This window comes from Parus major, chromosome 2, assembly GCF_001522545.3.
Source record: "Parus major isolate Abel chromosome 2, Parus_major1.1, whole genome shotgun sequence".
Lineage (NCBI taxonomy): Eukaryota > Metazoa > Chordata > Aves > Passeriformes > Paridae > Parus > Parus major.
This window is the reverse complement of record NC_031769.1, coordinates 41733006-41751783: the sequence shown is the minus strand read 5'-3', so window position 1 is coordinate 41751783 and position 18778 is coordinate 41733006. Positions and strand designations below refer to the sequence as shown.

The 18778-nt window shown below is 39.4% G+C and overlaps 1 protein-coding gene across 2 annotated transcripts in view; it reads left to right on the top strand.

Annotated features, from left to right (window-relative positions):
- Positions 1-239: 239 nt before the first annotated feature.
- SNRK (SNF related kinase) overlaps positions 240-18778 on the top strand; it is a 40048-nt gene continuing 21509 nt past the window's right edge. The window contains exons 1-3 of one of the 2 annotated variants that reach the window (XM_015618236.3): positions 240-518; positions 10803-10900; positions 12275-12968. In XM_015618236.3, the coding sequence (XP_015473722.1) occupies positions 12380-12968 (589 nt within the window). In that variant the 5' untranslated portion in view covers positions 240-518; positions 10803-10900; positions 12275-12379. Of the gene's footprint in view, positions 519-683; positions 699-10802; positions 10901-12274; positions 12969-18778 lie in introns of those variants that run through there. The other variant, XM_019005679.2, reaches the window with a different exon arrangement.

The window sequence follows — 18778 nt, the reverse complement described above, 5'->3', positions numbered from 1 at the left end:
GACCTCCATGAAACCCAAGCCCAGGGCGCACCGAACCGGGAGGTCCCGCCGCCCATCCGCTCCGCTCCCCTCAGGCGCCCCGTCCCCTGCCCGCCCCCCCTGCCGCCATTGGCCCCCGCCGTGACTGCGCTTGGCGCGCGGCCTCCCCTCCCCGCCGCGCGGCGCAGGCGCGGCTGCGCGCGGGCGTGCGTTGGTCCCGCCCCGCCCCTCGCGGCCCCGCGCGAGCCGCGGCCGTTGTTGTCAGTCGCGGCTCGGAGGCGCAGCAGGAACGGCCGTAGCGCCGGGTCCCGTCCGAGCGCAGCGCGGGCGAGGGGCGCGACCCGCCGCAGCCCCGCCGGCCTTCCCCGCTGGGCTCTTGGACCCTCTCCGTCTCCTTCTGTGTCCCTCCTTCCCTCCCCGCCGAGCTCCCCGTCCCCGCTGCCGCTCCCGAGGGCAGTCGCAGCGGGCGCTGCCCATGCAGGGGGCGGCGCGGGGCGCGGCGCCCCGAGGAGACGCCGCCGCTGCCGCCGCTGCGGGCAGTAAGTTGCCGGCGGGGTTGGGCCGCGTTCGGCTCGGGCTGGGCCGGTGGGGTGTGGTGGGTTCCTTCCTCCCCCTCCCTGCGCCTTCCCGTTCCTCCCGGAGCCGGCCGAGCCCAATGGCGGCCTCGGCCCAGAGGGAGGAGGAGGCGGTGAGGGGACGTTTCCCGGCCGCCGCCGAAGGTCGGTGTGTCGGTGCCGGCGGGGCTGGAGGGGAGGGCTTGGGGAAGGGAGGGGAGAAGCGGTTGTTCCTGCGGGCACGGCGGACTCCCGGAATGCGGGTGCTCCTGCGGGGACGATGGGTTCCCCGGACGCGGCTGTTCCTGCGGGGACAGCGGGCTCTCGGGGATGCGGGTGTTCTTGCGGGGAGCCTGCCGTGCCCCCGGCGCCACGGAGTGTCCGTGCGGTGCGGCCCCGTGTGACCGCGGTGACAGCCGGCCCCGCGCGTGTGACCGGAGTGACACCGGTGCCTCCGCCACTCCCCCGCTGCTGCTGCCCGCGCCGGCTCCGCCGCCTATGTTCTGTTGCCGGGAAGGGGAAAAAAAATAAACAAGCGAGGGGAGAGCCCCGCGGTCCAGTCGCGGGTGCGTTTTAGGGGAATGACGGTGCATCTCGCCCCTCGGAATCCGGTGCGTAGCCAACAGGTTTGCCTTCGTCTCCTTGTGCCCAGGGCTGGAGCGTGCCCCTCCTGACAGAGGCTGGAAGTATTCCTCGTTCTTTGTCAGTACGTGCCTTGCTGCTGTCAGTACACTTACTACGTTGAATTCACTGGCTAGGGATTAGTATAGAAATTGGTAGAATAACTAGCAAGGTCCTGCACAGAGGTCTTTGTGCTTATTGTCAGGTTACTTTCGGCATTCATGCTTAAATTAATGGAAAATGACTTCTAAAGACAGTTGATGTGCAGTCTTGGTAATAGTTGAAGGATAGATACGTATGGTTGGTTTTGTTTTGTTTGGTTGTTTTGTTGGGGTTTTTTTGTTTTGTTTTTTTTTTTTTTAAGTAGACTGAGTAAAGTGTTGGAGAACATCCACTAGGGCAAAACCCCCTATATTGGCTAGAGGATGGTTAGTGATAAAAGTAACCTATTTTCAGGTTGGATATTTTTATTGGTAAGAGATGCTAATATACCTGTGAAGGAGAAACCTTTATGTGGGATACATGCTTTGTGTTTTTGCTTATTCATAGATGCTTTCTTATTGATCATCTCACTTCCAGGAGCTTGTTATGAGTAGATGAGGGCAAAGCAGTGGTTTCTTTGGTGCTACCATTACAGTTACTGGAGCAGCTGAACTGTATTGTATGGTTTTCAGCCATCTAGCATGAATGAAGTGCATGCAAATATGCTTACGCCTGCCCTCTGTAGTGCAGTCACTACTTAGTCATATCTGCTGCTTTTTTGGAGTTGTTTATTATGGATATATTTAGATCTTCAGGCTCTGGGGAAGGACCAGTTTGACTAATCTCTGCAAAGTGAAATCTGTATAGAAGTGTTTACTAGCAAATGTTTTTTGAATTAGAATTCAGCATTTCTTTCAAGGCATGCACCATTAAGAACTGGCTTAAGAATTGGTGGGATTTTTTTGGCAGATATATCACAGAAAGTGGGAAATTGGCTTATGGTTGTTTTTGTACTATTGCTGATCCTTAGAAAGAATCTGAAACAAGAACTAACAATCATTGCCAAACAGTGCAGTCAAATTTTACCTTGTTAAATATGTCAAAATGTTTCCTTATACTAACATCTGCCCCTTTTACTTCTAGTGCATACAACGTCCAGATTAGAAGACTTAATCATAAAAGCTAAGGAGGAGAAATCCTGTCTCTTATTTCTCCTGAATATCCTAAATGACCAGAAAAGTGGTAGAATGATGACATAGTTCTTTCAAGTGATTGGAAAGAGAAGCTAACCTGACTGCTGGGGCTTTGCCTGGTGGGCAAGGTAGCATCTAAGACAGCACATTCATCTGGCTCTTTTCAGAGAATCTTTATGATCCACATCAGAAGCTTTCATGAAACGCAGGGAAGAGGGAGAATTGCATCTTAAGTGTACTTACTGTGTAATGGTTTTTGTTTTCATTTTACACAATTGACAAGCAAGAAAGTACAGTTTGAGTGCTGGACACTCTACAGTTACTGCTGTTCCTTGAATCATCCTGCTATGAAAACTGATACTGCCGTGTGGTGTGGGTGGTTGCACTGTAATAAATAGTCTGCTTTCTGATTATTTTAAAGAAATAGCATGTTAAGGGTGTGCATGCTAATGTGCTACTGCAGATCTTATTTTACTTGCAGTAGTCATCTTATGTGTTGTTCTGACCAGCCTGGTCTCTTCTAACTGCCTTCCAATCATGCTTGAATAATTCTTTTGCAGTCTGCACCTTCAGTGTATCATTGCCCCTTTTATCCCACTGGCAACTGTAATACCAAAGTAGCACCTTTGTCTTGCTTGGCCTGCCTTGCTTTCAAGGGCACAGTATCCTAGTGCAGCCAGGTTTTTTTCCTCTCAGTGTGTCTCTTGTGAAATAATACACTTCCTTTTTTGGATTTTCAAAATTGCATTGAAATGGTAAAGATGTAAAACTTATTGGTGAACTTCAGTCCGTTCCTACTTAGTAGTGTTTTCTGATTGTCTTGAAATAAGAAACCAATGAAACATGGTTCAGATCAGAGGTATAGGGCTGAGCTGCAGTTTATGATGAATATAGTAATATTAAATTGCACAAGCTCTTAATTTTAGTAGCCTGTGAGGTTCTGCCCGTCTTCTGTGTCACGTTATTTTTAAGCGCTTAACTGAAATGCTACAGCTGCTATAATAATGTAAAGTACCTGTTGTTTTTATACACATAACAGTATTATGTAAGAGCTTAAGAGGATTTGAAAAAAACGTATATTCCCTTACAATTCCAAGATAACTCACCCTGGCAGAGTTCTAGTACACATAAGTTGATTGAGTCACCAATGTTAAGAACTTAATGAGAAATAATTATACTTGCAAAATATAAAACACAGCATGTTCACTTTCTGAAAGGCTGAATCTCCTTCCATTTATAGTGATCTTCTACAACAGTGCTGGGACACAGTTGTTCCACTGTATTTGACAGCCTGTTTTCTTGATGTATCATTGTGTGTTTTTCTGCAGCAGTCTCCTGTCTAGTTACTGGTTGGACTTTACTTGAGAGATGATAGCCTAGACTTTTATAATCTTAGTTCATGTTAAAGCATGGCAAATTTCAGATGTCTGGCTGTTCCTGACGAATTTAGGATGCTGTAAAGGAGAATCAAGTATTGAAACTGAGTAACTGTAGGTTGGAGTCAATCTATTTGTCAAGATTGAAGCAGTTTGTATCCTAGGTGGAAAACATCAGTCTCATAGGGGCAACTTAACTCAGTACTTGAATTTTATGTTACCACTTGTATTGCTAAACAAAGGAAACTATCTGACATTTGACATTGAAGATACTAAGAAATTTAATAGAAATTACTATTCCTTGTAATAGGTACTAAGAGTATGCACATATATTTGCATCTGAATACTTGAGTTTGAGATGGCATGTGATGCTTTCACCCCCCTTGATAAAGAAAAACACGCTTGTGGTTGTGAATTTACACAACAAGGATGTAGGTGTTAAAGTAGCACTAACATTGAAATGTTATGCCACACTGAAGTGTCCATTGATTAATGACAGAATGTTTAGAGCTCCTGTTAATGGTTTTGGCTGGCATGCCTGGCATGACAAAATATGTGGTAATGTTAATAAATGGATTTTTGAAAAAGGTGAAGCAATTCTGAGAGTTCATCATGAACATGGAGTAGATGAAGCAGTGTCTCTATTAGAGTTAAGTTTGATGGAGAAATCTGAGTTACCTGCTTTCTGCAAAGTTCCTGCAGCAACTTTGCTAGATAAAAAGATTTAATGTCCTGTCTAAAAGATGGCGATACCATTGTGAATCACCTAATATGCAAAATATTTTTGCATCAGTTTCATATTCCTAGTTATTCTGGGGGAAGAAAAAAGAAGGACAAAAGGAAAATAGGATGGGATTTAGAATATTAAAAGTCAAGTGTAATTTTGGGCTAGGGAGTCAAACTACCATGCATTATCTCTCTTGCTTATACAGTTGCTGACTGAAATACCAGATCTTGATTGGTTAAAGGTATGAATGTCTGTAACCAAGATATCCATGCTAATTTTCTGTAGTTAAGGAAATTTTTTTTTGTGAGTGGGAACTGCAAAACATGAGAATTTCAGTTCATTAAATTCAAAAATTAAATTAATTTTTCTGTATATTATGACATCACAGGGTCTGAACAAAGTTTTATAACTGATGTACAGATAAAAAAAAAGTACTAGCAGATATCACAAAACTTGGAGCAAGTCCCTTTAGAATATGTTATCACATACTACTATGCAGCAGATAATTTATGAGATGTGGCTATTGAGGAAGATCTAGTATTTTTCTATACTATAATACTTCAGGAGCAGCTTTGGAGCTTAAGTGCTGTATTGCTGAAGCCTTTGTTATGTGAACAGGGTATTGTCTCTCTTGCTTTTTTTTTTCTTTAAAAATTAAAGGCTACATGCTGGTCTTTGAGGGAAGGCATAAGAGGAAAACAGATACAACATGAGATTAATTGCTTTTGGAGCTGTGGCTGGTATGAGGACTTTAAACGGTGTAAAGCTATTGCTGAGTTCTTAAATCCACAGGGCAGCTTGTATTTGTCTTGTGTAATATCTCCTCTTAGAAATGGAAAGTACCTTGTGAACTGCAGCGAATTATCAGCAAGGTTGTGAAAGTACTTTGGGCTTTTAACATGTTTCACAATTGGAACCAGTGCCAGTAACTACTGGTGATGGGTCTGTCAGTGGATCATAGTTCCATCAGTCTTAGTGCATCTGTCCTCTTAATAGCTTTGGTGTCTAGTCTGTAATCATAATCTTGCTGTTACTGCTACTGTTTTATTATCTCTTTCCAATCTGTACATCAGCACAGTCTGTATTTTTTCTCATTCACCTGCTTGGAAAGAAAAAGGAAATACTCATTCTTGATTTTCAAAGCAGAGGCCTTGAAGGACCAGTTCAGATCCAATGGCTTCTTTAAGTTGTCTGTATTGGGGGTGATTCTCACAAAGATAACAACTATCAGGTGGAGTTTCTACAACACAGTTCTCAAATTTTTGTTTGGTCTTTGCTAGTGTTCTGCAGACCACTCACCACAGCTTAGCTGTGTGAAAGAGGAAAGCTTAAGTTGTCTATGCTTGATGTGACTGCAGTAATCTTCGAGAAAATAGATGATAGACAGCAATCTGTAGATCTGAAAGTTTGGGAATTTCTTATGCAAGAAATAAATGTGTTCTTTAATTGATGATATCCTCAATCATGCATTGTATCTTTTACATTTTCTTTTTCTCATGCATTGGATCTGCCTCAAAGTGTATTGCTCTTAGAAGTCAGGTCATGCAGGCTCTCATAATTTTCTGTTACAAAATGCTGTTAGTAATCATATCTTCTCAAATCTATAATAGCACTACCCTTCCCATCCTCCAGCATTTTGTTGGTCCAGGAGCAATGTTTTACCAAGTTTATTGACCTGCCAAATATTTCTGCTGCTGGCTGTTCACTGAATAATGGGCCTTAGAATTGAAGAGTTCTTGTTGGCATTTTGCTTTTACTTCAGTTCTAAGAAGAGTTAAGGATAGACATCACCAACTCTAATGCCTGCCATACATTCTAAAATAATGAAACACTGAGATTTGTTCTAAACTGTTTAGAATGGCAAAACTTCATCAGCAATTGGCACCTCATATCTTTTCTAAGCAAAATTCTGTAGACTGTTTAAAACTAATGAGTACGGTTGAATTTTGCAGATTAATTCTTCTTTTTATGTTTGTAACACAGCATTACTTGATAACTCTTCATAATGATCTTCATCATTTTAGGGGTAGCCAGTGCTGAATAGTAGAGAGGTTTGCTGATATGTCTTGACATTTCAGTAACACAGTATGGGCTGGATAAGGACATTGAGGCCTAATAGGAAAATGAAAGAAGCACATGTACAACTTGAAAAATATCTCCTGTAGTGTTTTATTGTGGAACTCACTGGGAACAGGATTGTTTATAGGGTTTGTCATCAGTGAAAGGGAAGATATGTGTGGATGCTGTGGTGCAGCCACGTAAAGTTGAAAATAAAGCTTTAGAGGGCATTGCATATAAAAGGGCTGAGTTGTAACACAGCTGCCTCTGTGAATTGTGTCGTCCTCTGCTCCCCAAAAATACTGCATGTACAACATGTTTGGATGTAGGTCAGGTGTAGACTACCATGATTTCTTTGAGTATCTTTGAATGGTAGTTGTGAAGACTTAGGCCATAGGAAGGTGGAGGAGGAAGGCCTCTGCTGGATCATGATACCTGTGTATGCAAACAGGAGAATGCACCTTCCTGGGATCCTGACTCCCATATTGAGTCTTGAGTATTCAAGAAATACTGGGTACTAGGAGCTTAAGAAGTTTGAAATATGCTTGGAGGAGTTGAATAATTATAAGTTTTCAGGGCATGTGATATGCATTGAGCATATGTGTTCTTCATGACACTCTTGCAGTGCCTTTTACCCATTTCTGGTGTGTTGGTGCTCCCTTATACCAAAAGAAAGGAGATAAAGAGCCCTCTGGAGGAAAGCAGATTGACACATTAGCGAAGTGTCAATAACAGTAACAGTGCAAGTAGTTGCTCATATAGTAACAAGATAGACTGCGTCTAAAGCTTCATGGATTAGCTTGTAAAGATAATTTATATTAGGATGGCTGATAAAAATTGGGGGGAAATACTGGAAAAAATACAAAAATTTGTAGTTGCCGTTTGTTTAGTATGTCCTTCAGTTTGCTCTTGGATTCTGATGATTTGTACAAATTCTTTTCAGAGTGAAAAAAAATTGCTTCTGAATCTCCACATTCTGTTTGTGTCAAATTTTGGATTTAGTGTTTCTAGGAACACTAGCAACATAAGTCTTACTTTGAACATACAATTATGTAGTAAATAAATAATTGGTATAGATGCTGTTACTTAACTGAGACAAAAGAGAGCAAAAGGAGAAGCAGGGTAAAACTTTTTTAATCTATCTGGTGGATGTGTATAATGTGTGCATCCACTGAACTACTCATTCTAAACTCCTGTTACAGAAAATAAAAGCGTGTGCTTTTAAGAAATGATTCATTTGATCTATTTGGCTATCTGCTTTAGGGCACAATTTGTTTTATCACAGACTCTTATCTGTGTTGACTGAATCTCCATTTATCGTGAAGGGAGACGGGAATGGTTAGCTGTTTGTGGATGGACGAGTCCCCGGGAAGATTACTTCAGCTTTTGTCAGTTAGACTGATAATGCAGGGAAGTCTTTGCATTGATAGTTTTTCAGGATTTTGTTTAAATGAGACCTTGAAGCTTCATTTTCTAAAGTAAGCTAATACATGCATTAGGGTAAGATGAACTAGGCTGGTCTTACATGCAGTGTGTAATCTAATGAAACTTTTTGAATAGGGTGAATTGCTTAAAGAAAAAACTAGTGTCTCTGAAGCATGCTCCTTTTTCTAAACAGATCTATTCATCCATCTTTTAAAGATGGTTGACTCACAGTACTGTTGTTAAGCTTCTTAATAGGTTGCATGTGATATTACAAAACAGCTCCTGCAGATCTCCATTGGGGTCCGTTTCCAGTGTTTTGTGGGATAGGTATATGAGCTTCTGTGGAAAGAAGGATCTGTTCTGAGTTTATTTACTGGTAAATGTCTACATTGCATAAAATGAGTATTGGGGGCGTAGCTGAGTTCTGGTATAATTAGGGGAAAATGCATTTTTAGACCCATAATTAGGCACATGGATTAAATGCTGCTAATGGTTACTTAATTCGCCAACTAGATAAACCAAATTCTAATGCTGAAAAATGAACTTAGCAGGGATTTAACATAATGTGAATGAAAAGACAGGTAAATATTTTCTGTGATATAACTGTCTCTTAAATGCTTTTTCTCAGGCTGGCATTTGGATTGCTGCTAATATGTGGGTGGTGGAAATTTTGCTTGTTGTCCTGCTTCAGCCTCTAGTTCCTTCATTTGGTAAAAATGTTCAAGAGGTCACATTGTAAACTGCATCACCAAAATGATCCATCATTAAAAGTAATCCTATTTTGTAGGGTCATGGCAAAACTAGAGCTTTGAATGGTTTCATCTGTAGTCAGCCCCAGAAGTTTTACTGTTGTAACTAAGGAGACAGCAACAAAGGGTCTCAAAGAGGTTCCAGCTTGAAAGTTATGAACTTTAAGTGCTCTTAGTGGATCCATAAGTGCTGTCAAAATTCTACTTTCTTACTCTTGAGAGAAACTGAGAAAAGGAAACTGTTCTGAAATGTATTGGTATGGTAACTGCGCTCCTTTAGATAGCATATTTTAATTGTAACCAAGGCTTGTATCTATATACACTATGACATGTTTGCATCCACTTCCTGCTACTGAACAATTCTAAATTTTGACATTTTCAAACCATATGTTGCATGTGAGATCCTTGTATTTAGCTGTGGGAGCTTCATCTTAACCAGAGAGTTAAGGGTTAGTTGGTCTGCTATCGTGGACAATAACTGTTATTGAGACTAAGTTAAACTGTTAATGAATCTGCATTAATTTTCTTAAAGCTAATGGGACTGCAACATCGGTAAATGTAGTTTAGCTTCCATTTCTATAAGCTCTTATCCTGTTGATTACTCTCTGATATATTTCTCCATTGCTTAAGTATAACTGGTTTTTGCTGGAATTCTGTTGACACTTTGATGTTTATATGTATTCCGTGATTTAGAGTTAAATCACTTGTTGAGCTTGTACAATGATGGCTGAGAATGTGCCAAGTGAAGAAAGTAATGAACATAAATTTTTCCTTACTGCTGAGTGTTGCAGTTAAATTCAGTCAAGTTGTCTTTAATTTGTGTGCTCCAGTTTTCCTCTAATTTCTTTAATCTAGAAGCAGTTAGGAGTCAGATTAGGATGCTGTGGAGACAGCAGTACTGTAAAGCATGTTTGTGTGGGTTTTTGTTGTTGTTGTTGTTGGGGTTTTCTTAAACACTGGCAATCCATTTAGGAGTGAGACTCTGGAGTCACACAAGCATATGGGGCACAGCGGATTAATATATCCCCTCTTGCTTCATATAGGGTAAGAGTAGGTGGTTTATGTGTGTACGTGGACCATTTTTCATTAGTCTTCATTTTGGGGTTAGGTCAGTATGATGGAATTATACGACTGTAAAGTAATGCTTGAAAACATTGTCAGTGCACAGTAGTAGTGAAAAAACCCTCAATTTGTCCGAAGAAAGTAGAATAGAACAAACCAGAAAATGAGTAGAGAGGGGTGAGAGAAATGCTAAAGCCTGTGGAATAACCTGTGCAAAAGGATTAATAGACTAGGATTAGAACAAAATTGAGCTGAAGCGAGGAAGGGAGGAAACTAATTCTGTGAGTTGCTTGAGGCAAGGTAAATGGAGTATGATTGTTCTTGTTTGGGAACAGACCGGTGAATGAGAAAATGCACAAATTATCAGAAGATTAAAAACAAACAAGAGGAAGTGGTTCTTCTCACAGCACATAGTTAAACTATCCAGCTCTGCTGCAGAATGTTCTTGATGCTAAAAGTTCACGTGCTTTAATCAAGTACCTGCCCAGTTTCACAGAGAGGGGTGGGGTGGAATCCATCAAGTGCTATTAAACACAAACCCACTGCTCTCAGATGTAAAGAAATTTTTGAATCTCTGAAAGATAAGGAGAGTTTTATTGTTTATTGTTGTATTTTCCATTGTATTATGTTGTTCCCTATGCATTTTGTAATAGTTTCTACCATGTAGGAGAGTGTTTGGCGTGGGCATTTAGTTTAATGTAGCATGCTTTAATTATGTTTTGTGCTTTTTTGAATAAGGATGGGATGATGTTACATGGGAATGGTAGGGGAAACTCTGTAAGATGAACAGTATAGGAAGTGTTGGGAAACAGATATGCCAACAATCTTCTAGTGGAGTGGTTTTTGAAAGAGCATGTGAAGCATAGTGCTTAGTAGCAGAATGAAAGGGTGCATACAGCAACACAAAACCCAGTGAAGTTTGTTGAAGCTTGATGACTATCTTTAAAGAAACACAAAACCCCAAACCTCAATGTTTATATTGTTTGTTATTGTATTAATGCTTGTTGTACTTAACCCTGTTCTTTGTCTAGGCTATGAAGTTTTGGAAGTTAATAGATTTCATTCAAATTTTACAGGTGTGGAGGTCTCAAACTGATTTCTATGGGTTTTGTGGAAGCAGACAGCTGGATAGCAAAGAGGTTATACCATGGCTCCAGCTGAGAGAAGCAGTAAGGTGAGCTTGTTAAACATCACAGAATCCTCATAGGACCCCCCAACCTTGTAATTGAATTCATATGATACCAGGTCCATTAGTTTCACTGTCTGTGAAATAACTTGTTTAGCAGGGAGTGTTTTTAATCTAATGCTTACATTTCAACTGGAGAATAACTAAAGTAAGGGGCTGTTTGTTTGCCAGCTTCCTCCTCAGAGTTTTTCTTTTTGAAGTTCAGTTTTGAAACTGAAAATATATTCTAAAGAGTTGTATTTTCTGTATTTTTGAGTTGGCGATGAGCCATCTAATTTTCATTTTTCTAACTACTTTGCACTCAAAGTTGGAGAAGTCGTTAGCTTTTTGATAGCTACAGTTTTTTACAATATTTAAACTTCAATCTAAGTTAACAGTGCAGGAAAAGGTTCTGGGAGCTTTTGTTTGTGGAAAAAAAAGACAATGGAATGTAAGACCTTCAAAGCCAGTTTTGAATATGAATATTTTATAAGTTGGGTCTTGTTTGCTCAAATGCCAAATACCTGGTAAGCAGGAATTCAGTACACGAAAGCTGAACTCTTGAGTCTTTTCTGCTTTTTTCCTACTCTTCTTCCCTTTCTCCTCACTCATTCCCAGGACTGATGAACATATGCAGCCTACCTTCAAACTTTTTATCACCCATGTGTGTAACTTCAGTCAAAATATTTAACAAGACATTTTTTTAGCACTAAGTACAACCGAAATGTTTCATTTCAGCCTTTAAAACTTTGTTCATTTGCTGTAATTACAGTATTGATTGATAACATTCAACATAATTGGAGTAACAAAATTAAGTATTGTATGTCACTCTGAGCTTTGCTAAACAGAAAACTATTCAAAAGGAGGAGATGAAAGTTCCAAGTCAGGCCATCAGAACTTTGTATTACATCTGTTTGCAATGGGACAAAGCTGCCCATTGCTTCATATGGGCAATACGAAGGGATGTGCCAAAAAAGAGACGTATTGAGTATGTTCCTCTTGATGATATTCTGTGTGGTCCAGCTGTTTATCATAGTGAATCTGGAAAAGATTTCAGCTTTGCCAGTTTTAACAGTCCTTATAACACTGATTTTGTCAAGTGCTGCTTGAAAGGTTTCTGACTCAAGACAATGAAGGCCACTGAATTTGAGACAAATTTTCATTATTGCAGTGTTGAAACTCACTTTCTTCAAGCATACTGATAATATGATGTCAGAAATCTGCAAGTTAGCACAGCCTGCCTTATTAAATCCTTTGCAAAAATTTCTGAAGATTATTTCATTAAGAATCTGTAGTAATGTGCTAATGTAACTTGGGGTAATTACAGGATAATAATTTTGCTTACTTTTATACAAGTATATAATCTTGTCTCTTTGTTTTTAGGTATGCTTGGCAGTGATTATGGACTATTTATTTGCATCAGATACTCTTATATGAAAATATCACATTTCCAAAGAGCTTAAATATTATTTCATCTTCTGAAACAGAATGGCAGGCTTCAAACGAGGATACGATGGAAAAATTGCAGGATTGTATGACTTGGATAAAACTTTGGGCAGAGGCCATTTTGCTGTGGTCAAACTTGCTCGGCATGTCTTTACAGGGGAAAAAGTAGCAGTAAAAGTCATTGATAAGACCAAACTGGACACTCTTGCCACTGGACATCTCTTTCAAGAAGTCAGGTGCATGAAATTAGTGCAACATCCCAACATAGTGCGGCTGTACGAAGTGATTGACACCCAGACAAAACTGTATCTCATCTTAGAGCTAGGGGATGGCGGAGATATGTTTGATTACATCATGAAACATGAAGAAGGTCTCAATGAAGATCTGGCAAAAAAATACTTTGCTCAAATCGTTCATGCTATATCCTACTGCCATAAACTGCATGTAGTTCACAGAGACTTGAAACCAGAGAATGTAGTTTTCTTTGAAAAGCAAGGACTTGTGAAATTGACTGATTTTGGCTTCAGCAACAAGTTCCAGCCTGGAAAGAAGCTCACCACAAGCTGTGGATCTCTTGCCTATTCTGCTCCTGAAATTTTACTTGGGGATGAATATGATGCACCAGCAGTGGGTATGTATGTCTACTCTGAATTCAAGCAGTAATCTATAAACATAAATACCATGATCTTGTACATCTGTTTTCTGTTTCAAGATAATGCCATATGTGGAAAGCAGCTAATTGGCAAGAAATAATATAACCTAGATGAGCTCTGGATGACATAATGCTGGAGCAGCTCTGTTTGAAGGAGATACTCAAAACATTCTCAAAAATGCTTAAAAGTTCTTTTTGTATGAAATTATGCAATTGTATACATTGTAATTATTTTTTTTTTTATTAATAATTGGATGCAATGGATATATTTGTAAATACTCTGTTAGAGAGAACTCATCTTCTCTTTGGAAAACTTGCCTGTTTCAGATTTATTTTTAACATGATCCCGCACTCCCTTGCACCCAACCACGAGTGATTTTCTTTGCTCAATTTAGCCATGTAAGAATAGCATTGTGGGCCCAGGATGCTTACATGTTCTGCTGCAAGGTGGTGGGAAGCCATGTGTACCAACTACTAACTCTATCAAAGGAGGAGACAGGGAGTTAAGAAAGCTTCAACTCCCTCTATCCCATCTCTGCCCTTTTATTGTCTGAGAACCGAAAGCAGCAGATGAGTTCCTAGTTGTGTAAAAGGTAAAAGAAATAGTCATCTGTAAATGAATCTTCGTGTTTCTAGCTGCAAAGTGGAGTGTGCAGGGTGGACTGCTACATGTAATTCTCTTACTCTCTCTCTTAGGTCTACTGCTTATTGTAGTAGAAGTAATTTAGAGTCTTTTTAGAATAGGTGTAACAATTGATGGAGGTCACTCAATATTGTCCTGTAGACATACAGATGGCTTAAATCTGTTAGATGAGGTACGGCTCACTTCCTCAACAGGTGTAGGTACATATAATTGCAAATAGCACTTCAAAAATAGCTTCTGATAGTCGACATGCCTCTTGCTGTGTATCTGATACTTTCACGGGTGTTAATAGCACCCATTAGAACTCTGTACATGGCTGTGTGTGCTTTGTTATGTTTTATAGTAGTGACTGTAGTAGTGGTTTAAATTAAGACAGAATTGTCCAGGTTTTTCCTAATTTACCTGAGGTAAACAGCTAATTTTGTGTGCTGACAGGCACACTGTTGAGCTACATCTCTTGCATTATTTTTGAATAGAAATATTTTTAGCTATTAGGTATTATGTTCTTTGCCTAAACATTTGAATAGCACTTCAGGGCTTCTACCTTTGAATAGGTATTGTAGTCTGGGCCTTCCGGACTTAAAAGTACTTTCCCAAGTGTGCTATAATTAGGAATTTTGGATCTCTGTTATTTCTGGCTTGCCAAATCCATGTTGATGCTACGGCAATACTTCACAAAATGATTTCTATTTAGAGTCAGATGTTTTAGATGAGCTGGTTTTATTAGTGGCAAACTAGAGATCCTGAGTTCTGCTGTGTTCTGCTATGCTGCTTTATTTTGAGAATTTCCTGAAGCATGAGTGTAACTGATAGCAGTGGCCTTCAAAACTAGATGGAAAAGTGCATTTGTTAAATATTCTGTACAATGCCTTATGTGAATTATTTCTTGAAAAATGGAATAGCAGTCAGATTTTGGAGGATGAGCAAAAAATTAGGTTTTGATATTGCTGCCCAATTGAAGATGCTTGGGGAAAAAGGAGGAGTGTGAAGATTAACAGGGGAGGGGGAATTAGGAGCATTATGACCAGATGGTCCAAATTTAATTATATAATTAACAAAGCATTGGATCTCTTAATGATAATTGTCATAATGTTTGTTAGAGTGCTTTGTAAACAATTAGGGAGTTAAACTTCAGGATAGTACTAAAAGAAAGTTTTTTAATGGATTCATAGAGGGGGAGGTCTGGTTAATATGGAATGGATTGAGGTGAAGGGTAGAAAAATTAGGAAAAAAATGAAATTCTTTAGCTAGTGTCTAAGAATGCCAGTTATCTTCAATTTCTGAGGATATTTAAATATACCTCAGTGGTTAGTTTTTGCTTACTTATTCCCCAGTATGCTGTCTCAGCTACTTAAAACTTCTGTCCTAGTTGAGCAATTGCAGTGCTTGTATCCTAACATTTTAATGGCATATTTTTCATCACTTTGTAATGCACTACAAAATCTCTCTGAAGTACTGTAGGTTACCAGAGTAAAAATATCAAAATTTACTATAAGATTCCAATAAGATGATGACCTTGAAGGGTCTAGATTTTCTTTTTCTAACTATGGGTAAGAAGATAAGATACACTATGCAAGTTATCCATGATTTATATATTTTAAATACAAAAATGGGGGGGGTGGGGTGGGCGGGGGGGGGACGGACAGCATAAAAAATAGGGCCTTCTTTAAAGCCCCCTTCCCCCTCAGAAGAAAGCTTAAATGTAAGTTTAGGAAATCTAACACTAAAAATGTAATTATGTAACTGAAAAATCAGTTCTGCAAACCTTTCTTAAACTTGAAAGATAAACTTTCATGCTAGGATGAGATTGTACTTGTAGACTAGCAGTATGTATAAATTCAGAAGTAGGAATTATCAAGAAAGAAATTTCATCAGTTGCATTGTGACGTGAATAATGTGCAAGGTGTGTATCTATAGCTTGAAATGGTGGTGGAGTGTTGTGAGCTCATTCAGCTGTTGGCTGAATGGGACTATTAATATTGCAATAATAGTGACTGACAATGACAAAGATTCTTCCATCACTGAGGATGAAATTACATTACAGCTGAACCAATCTAAAATCTTGTTCCTTAGTAAAAAGGAGGTCATGCTTTCTTCCCCAGTGCAATGACATGGTCATGCCTCCTTGTGAGCATCTGACCACTTGAAATCCCACTCAGTTTACTAAAATGACAAATTGAAATGGATTCCCCTGCTTACACTCTGTGCACATTAAAGTGCATTCATTGTGTTTTTAAAGCCCTGCACCTGTTTTTATTTATGCAAAATTGTTGCAAAAACTATTGGAAGAAAAATTGATCAGGGTATATGATGGGGTTTTTTGGCCAAAGACTTTGCCACAAACATGGCTTTTTGGATCTCTCATGAATATTATTAGAATGAGTATATAAAGGAAGATAATTTACAGTTTCTTTCAACAAACAACTGAAATATTTAGGGCAAGTCTTTATTAAGTTATATCCTTAATAAAGGTAATAGAAAAGCTTGCTTTATGAAAACAACTGTTTCAGCTAGTTGAGGGATTAATCTGCCCTTTGTGATGTCACTTGAAAGTTTGCACACTTGAAAAGAGCCTACTTAATTTAGGTCTCTCATTTCCTTTTGTGTTTAAAGCTGTAGTTATAATGATGCAAGAGGAATATTGGGCAATGATCATATGTTCCCAGGGCTTTTCAAAAAGCTGAGTGAGTTAGATAATGAGAAGTTCTGTTGCTTTTCATTTCCCATGTTTTTTTCATACTTAATTAAAGTTTGTTCCAATCAGAGGAAAGTGAGAGCACTGTTGTTGGACATAAAGTTCATTTCCTAAATCAAATGGATGTGCTACTTTAATCAGAGTTCTGTCTGGAGGAGTGGTGTGATACTGTGAGCTCCATCAGTATTTAAAAGTTGATAACTACAGATGAGAAAAAACAGTGTACTTCTGGTAGTACTCTTCCTTTTGCTCTACCAGCATCAACAGAAATTGGATCATTAATTTAATAGAAATTGCCTCTTTCCTAAGTGATAAAATTTAGTTGGAGTTTTTCAGATTAGTTGATTCTTTCAGAGGAAGGCAGGTTCTATTTTAACTGCTTGGCATCTCTACGAAGTGTGAAGTGCTGTGTAGGCTACAGTAACGCTGGAAGACAGACACTTGTGATAGGTTCATATTATTGTAGCTGGGTATTTTGCAAATGCATGGAAACATTTGCAGAGTAAATTTGTTCTTCTGGGGATGAAAACCGGGCAAATTCAGATTGTTGCATTGGGATTTTGTATATTTAGCACAGTTGAGGTCTGGCCTTTAGAAAAGTACTGTAATACACACGTAACATTGTAGTTAGTGTCACAGTTACTTAGCATTGCAGTCTGTCATCACTGCAACACAAAGAGAATGGTGGCAAAATGTTCCTCATAAAAGGCATGACTAACAAGAGTATTGTGGTTACTGTAGCTCAGTGCTACCCAGCTGGCACTTTGTAGTCCAAATCCAACGTGCTGCTGCCCTGGAAGTTGCAGATAACTTCTGCTGCTTTAGGAGTTAGATATGGGCTTGCAGAACTCAGACCTGGACATCTTCTGTCAACATGGTAAAACTGCCTATCCAATACCTAGTCATGTGTTTTTGATTACAGAAGAAAACAGATATATGTATAACAGATAATGTATAATAAACAGTTACATGTATAACAATGTATGTTATACATACACTCTGCTTTCCTGAGATGATACAATGCCTTTAGATCCATTTTGTGTCTGTTGGAATGAACCCAAATTCTTTTGTTCTTTTGCATCAAGCATTCCCAAGGGCTTTTTACTTGAATATAATGTTGCTGGAGTGTGCTTAGTATTTCAAAGCTTCAGCCACGTTCACTATTGCTTGAGCATAGCCAGCTAGCCCTGATGACCATGTCTGGCCTGTGTGGAGCTAGTTTGGATGTTCCTGGGTGTGTGCAACACTTCATTCTCAAACTGAATGGCTAATGTAAACCTGTGCCCAATGGCTATATACAGTAATCTTTTGCACTAAAAAAACACTGAAGATTTGACTGACTGATATTAAAAAAACAAGGTTGTAAGATACTTGCAGATCATAAACAATATTGAATAATTGAGCATACCTGGCAGCATTTTGGAGTTTCAGTATGCTCAAAATTAGATTATAGCCAAGTTCTGAGAAATCAGAAGCATTTCTCTGCTTGTTTTGTTTTGAAAATCTTCGTTTTTATTGTTGTATTGCAACACTTAGATACATTATGGAATGAGGTTGAGGCTGGAAGGGTGCAGAAAGCTCTAAGTGTGAAACCTAGCTGCTTCCAGGATAAGGTGTGCCTCCCCTTCTGTTTTGGTTGCCTCAGTGCATGGCTGGCCATTTGATAAACTGACTTTTATCAGCTAACTTGGCAGCAAAGTGTTAAAAAGGCAAAAACTCACAGAATACCTCTCTGCAGGCTTAACTTCTGCCAGGTTAGCAGAGCTGTTTATTCCCCTGTTCTCCTTAGGATGAAGCAGAAGAGGTGGTGCACAGGAAATGAAGGGAATACGGAGCTTGGAGTAGAATTCTGGAGGAGAGTGGTAGGACCTGTCCTTGAGTTAGCAAGTTTAGGTAATATCAGCTTTGCCTGGTTCACTTACCTTCACCTTCTGTATAAGAGAAATTCCTTTGACTGAAATTCATCATCATTGCCAGTGTATTTTTAGGAGAATTGTACACTTTAGTTCTCGATTTCAAATGGGTTTTTTTGAAGCAAAACAGAAGGAATTGATGTGAGTACCAGGTGCATTTCTGTCCTGCTGTGTTCTCTAGTGTACTGGTGTTAGGGGCCATGCTTTTCTGCCTTCACCTTGCTGTGCTGTGTATCTCATGCTACTGAAAAAACTTAGTCAAATCATGAATTAACTTTTTATACTTTTTAGAAGGGGGAAATAGAAGGAATTGGTTGTAAAACACTTCTAGGAAGTGAGTCTTGAGGACAACAAAGGATTTATGTTCTGTGGCAAATTATATGCAAATAATAAAGTTTATTTTTAATGAAATGGGAGTTCAGATTTCATGCAGTATGTTATCCTTTGGTTTTTGGTTTTTTTTCTCTCTCAATCTAATTACTGTACTGACAAGAAACTACTTTTGGTGCTTAAAATTGAGGAAGTTATGTTGGAAGTA